Below are 16569 nucleotides of genomic sequence, written 5' to 3' on the forward strand. Positions count from 1 at the left end.
GGAAATTGGAGCACGTTGGAGGACTGAGAGGCAAACTACTAGAATGGATTAAAGGCTTTTTGAAGGAAAGATACATGAGGACAGTAGTAAAGAATAAGATGGAGAGCAGTAACAAGTGGAGTTCCACAAGGTTCAGTGCTTGTACCAACAATGTTTCTTGTCAATGTTAATGACTTGACAAAAGGTGCAACAAGCTATGCCAACATGTTTGCAGATGATGCAAAAATCATGAGAAGAGTGAAAAAACAAGGAGGACAGTAAAATATTGCAAAAAGATTTAGATACTGTTTCTGCATGGAACCAAGAATGGAAAATGAAGTTCAATACCAAAAAAATCAAAGTACTGGAAATGGGCAATAGCAGCAAAAGGCCATCTTTAAATTATTCGTTGGGAAGTGAGCCCATTACCAAAGCAAAAAAGGAGAAAATTTGGGACCGTTGATAAAAGAGAACAGGTCACCTGACAGGCATAGCAGAAGATTAAAGTGGCATTCCGTTATATGGATGAAGAGATGAAGAAAAAATCAAAACCCTGATATGACCAAACCTGGAATATGTATCAGTAATATGGTCCCCACACTGAGTAATGGATATAAGCAAGATTGAGTGAATACATAGGGCAGCAACTAAAGTGGTCCCAAGCCTGGCAGATAAACCATACGATGAAAGACTAAAAGTAGTGTCTACCAACTTTGAAAGATCTAAGAGAAAGAGGTGACACAATTACAGTATTCAGGTCACTAATGGGGATTGATTGCATTGATAGAGAGGATCTGATTATAGATGGGAGGGCTTTAAGAGGTCATGGAAGTACATTAAGAAACATATGTCAAAAGGTTGTGAAGAAATACAATTTTCCATATAATGTATAAATATGTGAAATAGCTTAGAAAGTGATGTGGCCTAAGCACAACCAATACAAGAGTTCAAATCTAAATATGATCATTGGAAATCAAAGCTATAAATTAAATTGGGACCTCACATAATTTTGAGTCTAGGTATGTGAGGAAATTAATGAATAGGAGATGGGACCCAACGAGCATTGCTCCTTTCCTATATACTACAATTAAGTAAATAGGTTAATACATACACACATACATACATATTACATATATGTACCAAAGACTTTTTCCCCCTTGTATGGGAGGTAGCCAAAAAAAAAACAAAGGCATAAAATACACTTCCACCCATTCCATCCCCACATACTCCACTCCCATTCACCCCCTCCCTCCCCCTTAACTTGGCTCCTCCTGGATGACAGGTCATCCCTGCATTTCACCCACTTCCCTGGGTCAGGATATATATATATATATATATACAGGTTACTGAATATAGCCTATTAAACATGTACAGTAGTTTATTTAATTATTTTTATCCTTTTTACCATATTCAAACACTATAATATGTATTTTCAGTACGGGACTTAAATCTCGCTATATATATATATATATATATTGTGTGTGTGTGCATGAAGTTTAGTAGATTATAAAGGAAGAACATGCTGACAAGTTACCTTTCAGTTCATAACCAGGTCAGACAATAAATAAATAAAATAAAATAAATGGTAGGCATTACAGCATATTGCTTAGGTGCTTATCTACATAAATCTTAAAACTTCAAACTGTACTACATTGCACTGCCTCTGCAGGAAGTTTATTCCATTCATTTACTACACGGTTGACAAAGTTGTTTCTATCCACTTCCAAATTGAATCTACTTCCTGACCATTATTTCTTGATTGATTCTCAGTGTGAAAATTTTGCACTTTTGAGGTTGTCAATTCCTTTTAGAGCCTGTATCAAATCACCCTTGAGTCTACACTATTTAAGGGAAAGTAATTCATGTTTTAATTGATTTTCGTACAAGTTATTTCTGATATTTGGAATCAGTTTTGTGGTTCACCGTTGTACTTTTTCCAATCTGTCAATGTCTTTAATGAGATTCAGTGACCATACAGGAATAGCATACTCCAATGTGGACAAAATAATGCTTTATATAATTTGATAATGAGAGATGGACTTTTAAAATCAAAAGATCACGCAATCAGTCCTAAAATCTTATTTGCCTTCTATGAGGCAGAAATGCATTGCTTAAATGACTTGAGATCATCCCTGATAATTAAACCGAGATCCTTTTCACAAGTCTTGAAGAGCTTGTTTTGTGATGTGTTTTTATGTGGATGTATTATATGGTACACTTGGTGGTGGCGATAATAATGATTGTCATCTTGAGTTTCATTCGTTGAAAAAACCTACAGCCCTATAATGGTAGGCAACAGCCTTTGAGCCATCTCACAGATCTCTCCAGCAATAAACTTTGGGCCATTGTCTATGTTGGATTGGTGCGGTCTGTTGCTGGTTGTCAACTTTAAGTATGAAAAGGAGTAGGAAATACAGCTGAAGTTGATAGAGCGAAATATTGGGCCCAGTCCTGGAACCAAATGTCAGCCCTCCTGGGTTTCACCTCCTGATGGAGATGCAAGGCAGAAATGGGTCCAAGTACAGGCGACTGTAAGTCCAAGTACCTGGATATTTTTTGAGAAATAGTACAAGTACAGTAATTTTGATATGTACTTAGTTCAATTCAAAGTACTTAAAAGAACAGGTGAGTGCATTTACCCAATAGCATCATCACAAAGTTTGCTAGAATGTATATACAGTACATAACTTTTGATTAAATACAATATACTTGTTTATACTTGAATGTACTTGGTATTTTTCCAGTAAGTCTAAGTCCGACTAAATGTATTTGGGCCTAAACATGGTTCTATACAAGTACATGAAAATCTTTACCCAAGTTCAAGTACAAGTAAAAGTAAATGTACCTGGACCCAACCCTGGCCTGTACTTGAACCCAACCCTGATGCAGGAGTTGATGGATTTGGAAGTTGGTAGCTCTGCTGTCCATGTTGCATGACCACCACATACAGGTACCCATCACTAGTCCCTGGAACACATAAAAAAATATAATAATCCAGGCCAACAACATGAATGAATTTTTAAGACACCCATCAGTCATTCTCTCAGCATCTCCCATTACTACAATGAAAGCTTCCCTGTCCTCCTTTACATTCAACTCCATGGAAAACTCCTCCCACCTCCCTTTCATGCCCTTAATTCTAACAAACATCTATCCCACCTCACAACATCTCTCCTCTTAGCATTCTTCACATTGTACTTTGCTTCCACCATTTTCACTTGATACTTCATACGGTTTCTTATACTTTCTTTGCAACCATTCCTCAAAAATGTGCCTCTTTTTCGTTACTACCACTTCCCTCTTCATTCCACTCATTCTCCTCATCCCACACACCATTTATGAATTCCTTAATACTTCCTTTTTGAAACACATCCATTATTTTTCTACTTGCACTTCTCCCCTCTATATATTCCAAAACTCTCCACACATTCATTTAAGTAATCCTAGTCCTTCTCTCCTCATTTTTCTTACTACCAAGTTCATATGCAAACATCCATACATTTCAACTTGCTCTCATTTCTATTCACACTATCTTATCAACACTACATCCCACTCATCCACATGGTGGATGTCCGACCCCCTGAATCCTCTCTCCCCCGAGGGGACAGAGTCCACCTGGCCGGGCTTCGGTGTGGCCACCATCCAATTGGCCCTTCTAAGTTACCAGAGGTGGCTGGATGACTGCATCACAGATACAGTCCAGGATGCAACACTTAACCCCATACTATACAACATATCATGGATGACTGCATTGCACACAACTGCACACGCCATCAACACAACATATACTCCATAAGGGATCTGTGGGGAAACTCCATTCTAGCCATGGAGTTCCTCAGGGAGACAGGACTACTCAGCCGAACAGTCTAGGGAATGTAGGGAACGACAATAACTCATCCACACAGTAACACATGTCATCACTCACCCACAGAACCCTTCCATCCTTCCACTGCCTTCTCTCCATTCCCAAACTCACCTTTACTATGTAATTAAGAATTCAGTGCTTACACATCCATATTTCTTCTCATGTAACATATACCAACCTCCTCCTTGTTCTTGCTTGTTCCAAATCTGTACATTCAAAGACACAATTACTAGGCAGTTTTCCTTCCTTATCAAAATGGAAAAAATCACAAACCAGGTGATGATGTGGCTGTAAGGTAATAGCAAGACAATAGCTGAATTGCCTGGAGAACTAATCTAGACTGAGTCCCTGTTTTGGTTTACCTGAATTATTTGTGTTCATAACATTCTGTTTTGTTCAATGAATTTTCATCTACAGCATGAGTGAAATGAACTTGTTAGGTTTAAATTTAACGAGCAGTTTTTGTTAAAAAAAAAATTATATTTTCATTAAACTACAAGAGAATACTGTGGGCAGACTTAGCCCTATGCAATGGCCAAGTTTCCTGACATATCAAGCAAAATCAACAGAATACTGAAATTCACTATTCAGATGTCAGAAAAAAATATTCTCAAGTTTTGCACTGCAAGTTTAATCTGACTTGGTTATCATACAATCGTTAAAACCAGTCATTTTTTTTACACCTTTTTTCAGTCACCTGAAGCATGCATACAGTTCTTATGCATGTTTTTTTTTCTTTTTATCCTTAACATCATTATTAACAAGACAAACATCACTAGACAACCCTGGACGGCTGGAGAACCTCACAGGAATGGAATAATTATATTTTGTTCTTTTATGGGGCTCACAATACACCGAAGTCTCTTAATCAAATATTTGTCGACAGCCGCTTATGCGGCGGATGTTTGGGCCCAGAATATAAAAATCAATTTCTGGAATTGGCCCAAGACATAAAACACCGCCAATTTCCAAAGTGAGTTCATGTCCTGGGCCCAAACATCTGCACAAGTGGCGGTTGGTAAGCATTGGATTAAGAGACCTAGGTGTACACTACCATACTGCACCCACACCACTACTCTCCTTCATACTCCTCATTTGGTCCAACATCATTACTCCAAACTCTTGAAAATAACAGCAGTATGGATTGGATGATGCTTTTCTTCTGCATCACTGATCTTGTATTAGGCTTTTTGAAAGGTAGGTCAAAGCAAGGACCATTACCATGTTGTAAGGCCAAGGTAAGGATGTGTCTAACCATGGTAGATCAGGCACCATTCCCATAATACATTGTAACACAGTGGCAATGCAGTATACTATTACATCTCTACAGCGTATTATAACTTATATAGTATATCGCTGCAGCATCACATCATAGCAGCAATACAAGAAGCTAATGCTGCAGAATACACTACTGCTACAGCAGCAATACATAAATCTACAGCCACATTACCACAGTAGCATTGCTGCAAACTACATCTTAACCAATACAAGTTGCTGCGGCACTGTTTACCAATTAAAAGAGTGCTACCTAGTTGCGTGACCGTTTGGCAGGCATCTCCCCCGTGCTGGACCTGCAACAAGGAGAGGAAGTGCTTGAAACGGCCACGCCTCACCCGAACCAAAACAGGTAAGCTTGCTTCTACAGGGGGAGGATGACACAGAACAAAATCAAACCAATACTGCACCATTTATATTTAGGATATTTTTTTGATCTGTGTTACCTCCTGATGCACATGGATGCATGACATTCTACAGTGCAGTTTTCTTTTAACAAGACATGATCATGCAAATCAAGCTACAATTCAATGCATTAGTAAATATATTCGTTCAAGAGGCAGTAATGATTTAAATTGATCAATTTCAATATTCATTCATAAGCACAAAAAAAAATAATAATAAAATGACTTGTGTTGCATACTGAATAGAATCCAAAGAGAGGAGAATGAACTGGCAAAGAAAATACAGAAATTAATAATACATCATGATAATGACAGGAGGAAACCAACAGACGGAGAAAAAATTACAACTATGAGAATGATGGCAATAGTGTTAATTATTATAATAATGAAGATGCAAAATTTATTCTTAGCAGCAAATGCAAGTCACATCAGCAAAACAACACCAAGTTTTCATGGCCCCCAATATATCACTTCTACCATATAGCTGACCACTGCACACATTCAGGGTTACACCACAACATGATCTATTACAACTGCATGAAGAATGCCCACCGACAACAATGTGAACACATGAACACTGCCTTCAAACTAAGCATAGTTTCCTTTCACTATTTAGTACTGCTTGGAAGTCTTTAGACTATTTCAAAAAGTGAAATATACACACATACGGCATGCACGTGTGTGTGTGTGTGTGATTCACCATGGTCTTGGATCACGTGTTGGACTTGTGATCGACAGCTATTTCCCTCCCAGAAGATAGCTCAGAGCTTATATATGACCAATCTATGGGTAATGCTGTGCCCTTACATGCACACACACCCACAACTCCCAGCCCACAAGAGTTGGAGTGACGACTCACAGTGCAGTGATACTGAAATTATTTCAGCCCTGGGCAGGATTCGAACCAGCACCACCGTAATGGTGGATGCATTTGCTACCACTGCACCATCAAGTCATATGTGTGTGTCATATTTGCCGATGCAAGACATTCCTATTTTACAAGGCAATTTGGACAAAGAAAAATATATATATATATATTATTTTGAGGAAGAAAAATATCATTTCATTATATATTTATTGAGAGTTGTGGGGAAAAAGGTTTTGTAAAGGAAAACAAATTTTGTACACTGCCTTGTTGGCAGCATTAGTGAGAGATACTGTACTGTCACCTTGGTGATACCACACGCAATACTAATCAAGCATGTTTTGTTCACCAAGTGACAGTGATACTCTCATCTTATCTGGTAAATTAAGACAAGATCATTAGTGCCAGCAATGATCACCATAGTCCACTTAAACCATGCACCACTGGACATTCCGCAATGAGCCCAACCGCTCATTCCGTAAAATAACCACATTAAATGTAGGGTGATTTCTGCATTCCCTAAAACAAGTATCTTAACTGCCAGTAAATACAATGTGTGTGTGTGTATATATATATATATATATATATATATATATATATATATATATATATATATATATATATATATATATATATACACATATGTATGTATGTATGTGTGTTTAAAACAGATTGAACATTTTTAGAAGCTCTGCCAAGGGATTCAAACCCTGACCTGTGCGTGCATAATCACAAAGTCAAGACGCTAACAACTGAACCATCGCACGTAGCTCAGTCGCTAGTGTCTTGACTTCGTTATTATGCATACACAGGTCAGGGTTTGAATTCCTTGGCAGAGCTTCTAAAAATGTTCATATATATATTATATATGTATATATGCAGCATACACACACACACAAAGTATCAACAACAAAATCCTGCCTTGTGTCAGTTCTGTTCTTGAAACACGACAGAATTTGGATTTGTACTTCACATGGCCTTTCTTATATGTCTCGCAGTTTATTTTTCCGCTAAGGGCATAAACTTCTGATAATTGTCCCCTATCAAAAGTATTAACAAATATTCCATCCTAATCAAGAAACCTGGTCTTCGATTAGTTATTACAATTTAGTTGAATACATGGGAGATGCATCACTAACATGAGACAATATATAATCCTTGTCTTTGAGATTGGTGGGTACAATTGTTTGATTTGACCTTAGTATACAGCCAATCACTGACGCCTCTCCTTAACCATGTCCTTCGCTCCTGTCCATTTTTTCATACAACATAATGATTTTTCATTTCTTAGCATCACCACTGTCACTGGGAGGCTTTCTCTTAGGGGTAAACTGAACTGACATTTTAAAAAATAAACAGTAATCACAGCAAAAGGCTGTTTCACACAAAAAGTACTGTAAATGAAAACGAAGCATGAGACAGGAAGACATCAGTATTGTCTGGTGCACTGCAATACTAAACTCACATTCTTTATGAACATTCTCACCCCCTTGTGGAGGACTAAACATAATCTCAAATTTGACTTAGACCAGGACTTTACTGTGTGATTCACCATGGTCTTGGATCACATGTTGGACTTGTGATCATCAGCTATTTCCCTCCTGGAAGAGAGCTCAGAGCTCATATATGATTGATCTATGGGTAATGCTGTGACCTTACATGCACATACACCCCAAACTCCCCACCCACGAGTTGGAGTAACGACTTGCAGCACAGCGATACCGAAATTATTTCAGCCCTAGGTGGGATTCAAACCCAGACCGCCATAGTGGCGGCCACAAGCGTTACCACTGTGCCATAAATTCATGTATGTGTGTTTATTTACCTAGTTGTATCTTATGGGAAGGGGAGCTACACTTGTGGTGTCCTGTTTTTGTACCTCAGTGTCTAATTTGCTCTTAAATTTGTGTAGGGTTTTTGCACACACTACTGTTTCATCATTGTTTTCCATTCATTGTTTTTCTTTTTGGCTACCTCCCTTGTAAGGGGGAAAAAGCCTTGGTATATGTATTGTTTCATCCTATTTGTTCCATATATCCACCACTCTGTGTGGATATATGTGTGTGTGTGTGTGTTTTGTTGTTCCAACCTGAGCTGTATAGCCTTACCCCAAATATAATAACTAGATTTAAATTTATGTACAATTCCAGCTTGAGCCATACCACCTTGTATAGAAAACTGTAATTCTTCGAATCATTTTCACTTAAGTCTATTTCAATTTGTTCTCACATATTTACATTCTCTCAATCCTACTCTGCATTTTTTTTATATCTTCACATATGAAATAAAAAGTTACTTTCCTGTTCTGCAGTATCCATAATACTCCCAGATCTTTCTCCTGTTTTGCCTTTAGATTCATTTCCCAAGGATTAGTTTATTGATGGTCTTTTGGAGTTATTGTCCATTTACAATACAATGCACTATTTGTACTGAAATTCACTTTCCACTCTTAGCTCCATGCATACATATCTAGATCATTTTGATAGTCCTCATGATTTTTGTATTATCTGGGAATATGTTAGCAACAATTACTGTAACTTCATATCACTAACATAGATAAGAAACATTGCAAGTGTGAACACCAAACCATATGGGACTCTCATCCATGTCACCTGTAAGGTACTTTGTCATAGGCCTTCTCTACTCAGACCTCTCTTGTAGCATATCAATCACTCTCAAATAAAAGCTTAATAGGTTACGCACACAACCTTCCAAATCTGATACCACACTGCCAAAATGTTCATCTCTTCAGGGTATTTGAACCATCACTGTTTTATGATCCTTTCATATTACATTATTCCTGTCTGTAATACCAGCCAGTAATTCAGTGGTGTCTCCTTACTTCCCTTATTATGAACTGGTACCACATATGCCCTTTTCCGATCCTGTAGAACTATTCCTTTTTCAAAGAATACACAGACTTGGAGCATCATCTACCAGTTGTTCCCTACATTTTTTTTTCTCACATTCTGTGATCCTAAAAGAACAAGTGTATTCTTTATTTCTATGCTTGTACATTCTAAGCCCAAATCATTATTCTACATAACCACTCTCATTTGGTAGAACTAATTAGAAACTTCTATTTACTGTTTCTGCATGAGCTGGAGCCTCAAATATTTTATCACCTGCTAGTAGCTTGTAAAACTGTTTTGTATTTGCACCTTTACATTTACCTTCCACTGTTCTACTGATTAATTCTCCATTTTCCTCAAGGCACATACATGACTTTTATCTATTATTTTCTTTTTACCTCACTCTTTTCATTAAACCAGTCTTCATTTTTGCTTCTTCATTCCACTAATCCCTGACACATGTTTACTCACCCCCCAATATCTATGTGAGTGTGTATTTACCTAGTTGTATTATGCGGGAAGGGAGCTATGCTCGTGATGACCCGTCTTTGTATCTTTCAGCATCAAGTTTGTTCTTCAATTTTTGGATAGTGTTTGCACACAGTATGTGTGCAAGTGTACTCATACACAACATATACTGTATCTAGACAACATTTATGCATGAAGCCAATTGTAGAAAATGTGTTGGAAATGGACAAAAGCTCAAAAAGACTTAAATGAATTACATAATGCAAAATTAATGAAGTACATTAACAAAAGAAAAATATATGGGAATGCTGGGCTGAGACCTTGTCATGAGACAAACCTATCACACACAAAGGGACTTTTCACTACATAGACAAATTAATACAGGAGAAGAATGAAAAAGAAAACCCTATTCCATCTTTGATGTGAATATGTTGCATGGGTATGATCTTCACACAAAATGAAGGATATAATAAGGCTCCGGAAATACAGAGTACTGTCCAAATTCATTCCCAGTCTTCCAGGTAAAACGTACAAAAAGGGAGGACTCATCCTTGAAAGAAAGATGAGAAATAGATGACTTGATAGCAGAGTTCAAATCACTGAAGTGACTGGACAAAACTGAATGAACCAAGGAAAGTCTTTGTTGATGCAGATGAGAGATGATTCAGGGAGAAGAAAAAAACAAAAAACAAAAACAAAAACATAGAGAGAGAGAGAGAGAGAGAGAGAGAGAGAGAGAGAGAGAGAGAGAGAGAGAGAGAGAGAGAGAGAGAGAGAGAGAGAGAGAGAGAGAGAGAGACAGAGAGAGAGAGAGACAGAGAGAGAGAGAGACAGAGAGAGAGAGAGACAGAGAGAGAGAGACAGAGAGAGAGAGAGAGAGAGAGAGAGAGAGAGAGAGAGAGAGAGAGAGAGAGAGAAGAGGGAGGAGAGAGAAGAGGGAGGAGAGAGAAGAGGGAGGAGAGAGAAGAGGGAGGAGAGAGAAGAGGGAGGAGAGAGAAGAGGGAGGAGAGAGAAGAGGGAGGAGAGAGAAGAGGGAGGAGAGAGAAGAGGGAGGAGAGAGAAGAGGGAGGAGAGAGAAGAGGGAGGAGAGAAAAGAGGGAGGAGAGAAAAGAGGGAGGAGAGAGAAGAGAGAGGGAGGAGAGAGAAGAGAGAGGGAAGAGAGAAGAGAGAGGGAAGAGAGAAGAGAGAGGGAAGAGAGAAGAGAGAGGGAAGAGAGAAGAGAGAGGGAAGAGAGAAGAGGGAAGAAGGAAGAAAGAAGAGAGAAGAGGGAAGAGAGGAGAAAAGAGAGAAGAGAGAGAGAAGAGAAGAGAGAGAGAAGAGAGAAGAGAGAGAGAAGAGAGAGAGAGAGAGAGAGAGAGAGAGATAGAGAGGAGAGAGGAGAGAGGAGAGAGGAGAGAGGAGAGAGGAGGGGGAGGGGGAGGGAGAGAGATAGAGACAAAGAGAGATAGAGAGGAGAGAGAGAATAAGATGACCATAAACAAATTTATAATGACCCTAAGAGAAGAAAGTTTTGGAAAAGATGTAATCAACAAATGTATAGAAGAACAAAAATTATTCCATAGATCTGTTAAACTGAAACACAGAAGGAATCAATAACTGAATACGTAAATCATTTTTGTCTCGAGTTTCACAGACTGAAAACCCAGAGCATCATTAAACTATCAATTGTAAAATGACAACTTTACATGGAGGAAAAGGAACTGGAAGCATTGCTTGTGAAGAAAAGAAAAAAGAAAAGAAAAAAAAATGAAAAACATAACGGAGAAAAAGCTGATGAACATAACACTACCTGGATATTAATTGAGAGAAAGAGAAAGAGAAAGAAAGAAAAGAGAAACACTGAAACCTGAGATAGTGGACACAGTCAACGAAGAAGATCATAGTGTGCAGGGGGAAAAATACTGAGGATATGGAAAAACTGAGAAAGAAAAAAACTTTCATTAGTATTAAAAATGCATCTTTCCATGTAGATGTTTTGATCTAAGGAATAACATAGAAATAGTACAGCTAAATATCTGAAGCAAACAATGTTAAATTTGACCAATGAAAGCACAGAAAAACCCATAACGACCTCTTGCCCTGTATACTACAATTAACACACACGCATGCACACACACACATACACACACACACACAATGTATATACCATATATAAGATATAGCTGGTGCACAGGTAGCCTTAGCAGTTTTGATTAGATTGTCCGACATAATGGGATACATTAAATGAAACTCCTAAACACGATCCATTATTTCATTCATGTGGTTTTGGTGATTTGTGTATACAGAACATAGTTAACAAGGTACAAGTGCTAATTCAACTTTCAACTCACTCTTGTCTATGACATCATCCACACCCACACGTGACAACATTCTTTTGCAAATACGGCAGCAAACTGTGTCCAAGGGCAAATCCTTATATCAAGTAAAACCTATTTCAATCCACATTACAAAATATTAGTGATCTTAGAACCTTTCACAGAAACTATGTTTAAATTTTTACATCAGAAACCACATCTGCACAAGCTGATAACTATGCAAATCAACATTATAACTGGTAAGATTCATAATGCCAAGCCTACTCACTATCTTCAATAACAGCCCACATTGACTTCAAGCAAACTGGGATCTGGAAAATTTGACGCAAAATATCTGACGAGACAGTGCACGAGGTCCAACCCTAACACGTCCGTCCCACTGTTCTTCACTGAATGTTGGAAAGTGATTCAGAACCCACATAAATCAACATGGGCTATCACTGGAGTAGTCCTATTTTTATACATCATAAAAGATATGTGAATTGGATATTATGGGCACAAGGAATACCACCAAATGGCCCAAGATCTTACCACAAAGCTGACTTGTTTAAAGAAATCCTAATACAGGCTGCAACGTCTACATCAAAAAGTTCGGAATTGAATTGGTTTTTCTTTGCTCTTGTGACCTTAGATACGTCAGAACACAGAGTCATCCGTTATGATTACATCAGACCTTGGACAGCAGAAACAATCTACAATACACTAAAGATATTGGCTGACAGAAGCTGCTGTGTATATAAATAGAAAAATAAAGTTCCTCCCGGGTTTCTAACAGTATTCTAGTACAAAGAATCTACTTGTATCATATTACAATTGTTCTACCCTAATCAGGAATATAACATACCATTCCTTACAATTAGTATTAAATATTGTACCATAAACAACTAAAGCTGGCTTTTCATATTTTCCCATATGAAAATGTACTCAATTCCTGAAGGTTCCACTTAGCATTAAACCTTTTCCTTAAATCTTAAGTTTAGATTTCAAATGAGCAGTTTCACTTAGCAAAGAAAGGGGAAAAAAAAAAAAATAGAAAAGAAAATTACTTATATATATATATATATTATATATATATATATGCCTTTATATATTATGTATACATGAACATGTATCATTGTGTACTTATGTGTATCACTGTGCAATAATAATAAGTGTTGAATGATCAAGTTGTTAAGTGTGTGCTATGTTAATTATGCCTTTAGATATCATGCTGTACAACCTTCTGATCATAAAAATTTCTCCAAAACTAATCTCCTTTTGAATATATCTGTAGAACATCAGGTAAAGTCTGAGATATACATTATACGAAATAAAAAAAAGTTCTGTATATCAAGTATCATTTACATATTATTTTTGATTAAAAGGATTTCCAATCCCACAACAATCCCTTCCTCCTTCTGAACTCGGCTTTTCCCCAAGGATGGAGATGACCTTTCCTAAGCACACACCAAAACCAGATACAACTGTATTGAACATTAGCACCTGATTAATACTTGTAAATACCCCCCCTTTGGATGTCAGCCACGCCATCAGAATGATGAAGCAGCAAAAACATAAACACTTTGGAATGAACCAATAGTCACTGCCACCACATACCATTAAAAACAATGTTAGTAATAAAAAAAATAATAATAATAATAAATAAATAGATAATCTAAATAAATATTCAACTCACTGGGGCAAATGATGGGCACCTGCAAGATGGTCATCAGAGAGACCTTTCCACTAATCTCCTCCAAAACCCACCTTCATCTGAAAATGCAGCTCAGTGTGGCTGCAAATCACTCACTAAACTGGACAAGTTCTTTATCAACCTAAACCATTTCCTCATCTCCTTCTCAAATAAGAGCTAACAACTGGTGATTGCTTCCTTCCTCATGCTAGTCAGTGACATAAAAACAAACCCTTACACATTGAAAACTGTCCCAAGTTTCTTCCCAGAGGATCTATGGGTGGGCACCAGGACCATGACTGGTTCCTGGAGATCTGGGTGTTTATAGTCGAGCAAAATTCGAGGCAACATTCATGATATTGTTCAACTGACTTTTGATTTCCTTGTGGTATATATATGCTGATTATAAACATTCCCCATACCACTATGCCCTGGACAGCTACCATATTTTTTTTCATGTTATACAAAATTTTTCTTTGTGGCTACCTCCCTTGAAAGGGGTAAAAAGCCTTGGTATATGTATGCATGTACAAACTTCATGATGTCAATTCATTTAATCAAATTGCACACTATAGTACAGTACTCTAAATGTCATATTGATATTCCCTATCAAGAGTTAAAAATAAATGGTAGGGATAGAAGAACCATAGTTTAAAAAAAGTCTGCATCTAATTGGAAATAAACTTGGGAAATATTATATAAGAATATGATAGTAATTGCTGCTTTGAATTTCGCTGACTGAAAACCAATAGCCCCACAGAAGTTAGTTATAGTCCTCAGACCCTTCCGAAGATCTCTCTGTGAAGAATCACCGCACTATTGTATGTGTTATGAGGACAGTTTCTGTCCCCATTTTGTAGTGGAAGAAGGGGAGTGGCCACCATTTGTCAACTCTTATCACATGGAAAGGTGGAAGACATTCAGCTGAAGTTGATTGAGACTTTGGAACCAGTTCTTAGACTAGTTCTCCAGGTGGAGATGAGGATGTCCATGGACTTAGAACCAAGAGAGGTGCCAGCAAGATGATTCTCTTTGACACTCATCTTACAGGACCGATACTTGCAGATACCTGTTGTTGGTCCCATACAGTAGGATTGCCATATCAAAGAAACAGTTGTTAGCTAAACTGTGAAGATGAAGAAAAGTTTATGGCCTCAACATAAGAAAAATTGAAAAAGAAAAAATACCTCAATATAAGAAAAACTGAAAAAGAAAAAATGACAACTTAGGAACAGAAAATCCAACCATAAGAAAATAATTCAATAACTGAGGAGAACAATGAAAATACGAAAGGAGAACAACAGAGCAGTACAAAAGGAGGGAAGGATGGTGAGAGAATGAACACTGGATGTGACAAGAAAATGTGAACATACAATAAGAGACAAACTACAGACCATCCAGAAATGACTGATGAGGAAAATACAGTGGGTGAAATGTGCATGTATGTATGTGTAAGGGGTTTGGGTGCTGGGGGATGAGGAAACCCTTCAACCATGATATTTTAAGATGGAAGAGGTGATGAATAGGCTTGGATGGGTGTGGGGTAGGCATATGCTTTGAGTCACCCACCCAAAACCCCTGTATTATGTACTTATACAATGCACACAACAGCCTATTTCTTCCTGAAGAGATATGCGAGCTCAAGGGTCACTGTGACTACACAGGTTTCTGGTAATCTGACAACAACTGCTGGAAAATAATTTACTTCTACTGCCTAGTTTTAACTGTCACCTTCAAAGAAACCCTCATAGGAATGTATCACCCAGAATGGTCATAATTTCTGACAGCTGTTCATCCTATTGAGACATTTGTACCAGACAAATTTTTTGGTTTGCGATATGGCAACATGGCAGTGTCATCAATGGCTTCCAGAACCACACAAGCATGTTGATGATCTTTGAATAAAGCTTGATAAAGGTTCGATGTGTTGTTATATCATCCATTGTACAATCACTGAACTATCTCAAGACATTCCATCACTCAATCAACCCAATGACCCAGGTCTTTCTTGCAAGAGATTCACAGCTCTCGGGTAAATGGCTACAGCCACTGGATTGGCCCACAGGTCAATCAAGGAAGAAATATTGTGTTGTCATCAAGGTAAGGCTAGAGCAGGGGAATGCAGGAGATGGTGTTCGTGTGTCTTCTGTGTGTTGACTGTCTGGGGCACTTTCATTCTGAGGCCAGGTCTATTGTGTGTTGGTACCATTTCAAAGCAGGATGGTGGTCTAAACACTGTCACACCAGTACGGTTTTTGCTTACTGTGGGAGGGATTCCTCCGCTGGGCTGTCTAGAGGAGTATGTCATTTGTAGGTTGCTCTTGGAGTGCTTGTTTCGTGATCTAAGTGTGTACATGTTTTCATACAGATGTATTGTTTGGTGTAAGTGGTAGGTTGTTGTAAATATCAAAGTAGTATAGCTGGTTGCTTTCTGTTGTGTTCAGTTGGTTGTGCTTGTGTTACGTAATTACACTACACAATAGAGTACAACTCAACAAGTGTACTCAAGCCCAATGGCACACTAAAACAGACAAAGGATGTGGCTTGCTTCACTGAGCAGCAGAAAGACATACTACATCCAATTTATTAACATTATTCAAGTCACTTAAACACATGCACACAACTATTTACCAGCAATAAGGTAAATAAAACTTAATACACACGATACTGTCACCTGATAAATGTACCAGGAAGACTGAGGGAATCATACAAACAACTGATGAAAAGAAATGTGATATTTCACTACATGGCTAATATGTTGTTGGAAAAAAAAAAAAAAAAAAAAAAAAAACTGAATGTCTAATATGCCCGATCTGAATACTGTATATACTCGTGTATAAGCTCACTTGTATAATGTGACCCCCTGAATTCTTT

At 37.8% G+C, this 16569-nt stretch overlaps 1 protein-coding gene across 1 annotated transcript in view; it reads right to left on the minus strand.

Moving 5' to 3' along the window:
* Positions 1–4458: 4458 nt before the first annotated feature.
* The window catches only part of LOC143034053 (tyrosine-protein phosphatase non-receptor type 2-like), a 47092-nt gene continuing 34981 nt past the window's right edge, over positions 4459–16569 (minus strand). Inside the window, exon 10 of the mRNA XM_076199941.1 lies at positions 4459–5415. Within this exon, the coding sequence (XP_076056056.1) occupies positions 5373–5415 (43 nt within the window). The 3' untranslated portion in view covers positions 4459–5372. The remainder of the gene's footprint in view (positions 5416–16569) is intronic.

This window comes from Oratosquilla oratoria, chromosome 16 (assembly GCF_046742065.1).
Source record: "Oratosquilla oratoria isolate Oo_2021 chromosome 16, ASM4674206v1, whole genome shotgun sequence".
NCBI lineage: Eukaryota > Metazoa > Arthropoda > Malacostraca > Stomatopoda > Squillidae > Oratosquilla > Oratosquilla oratoria.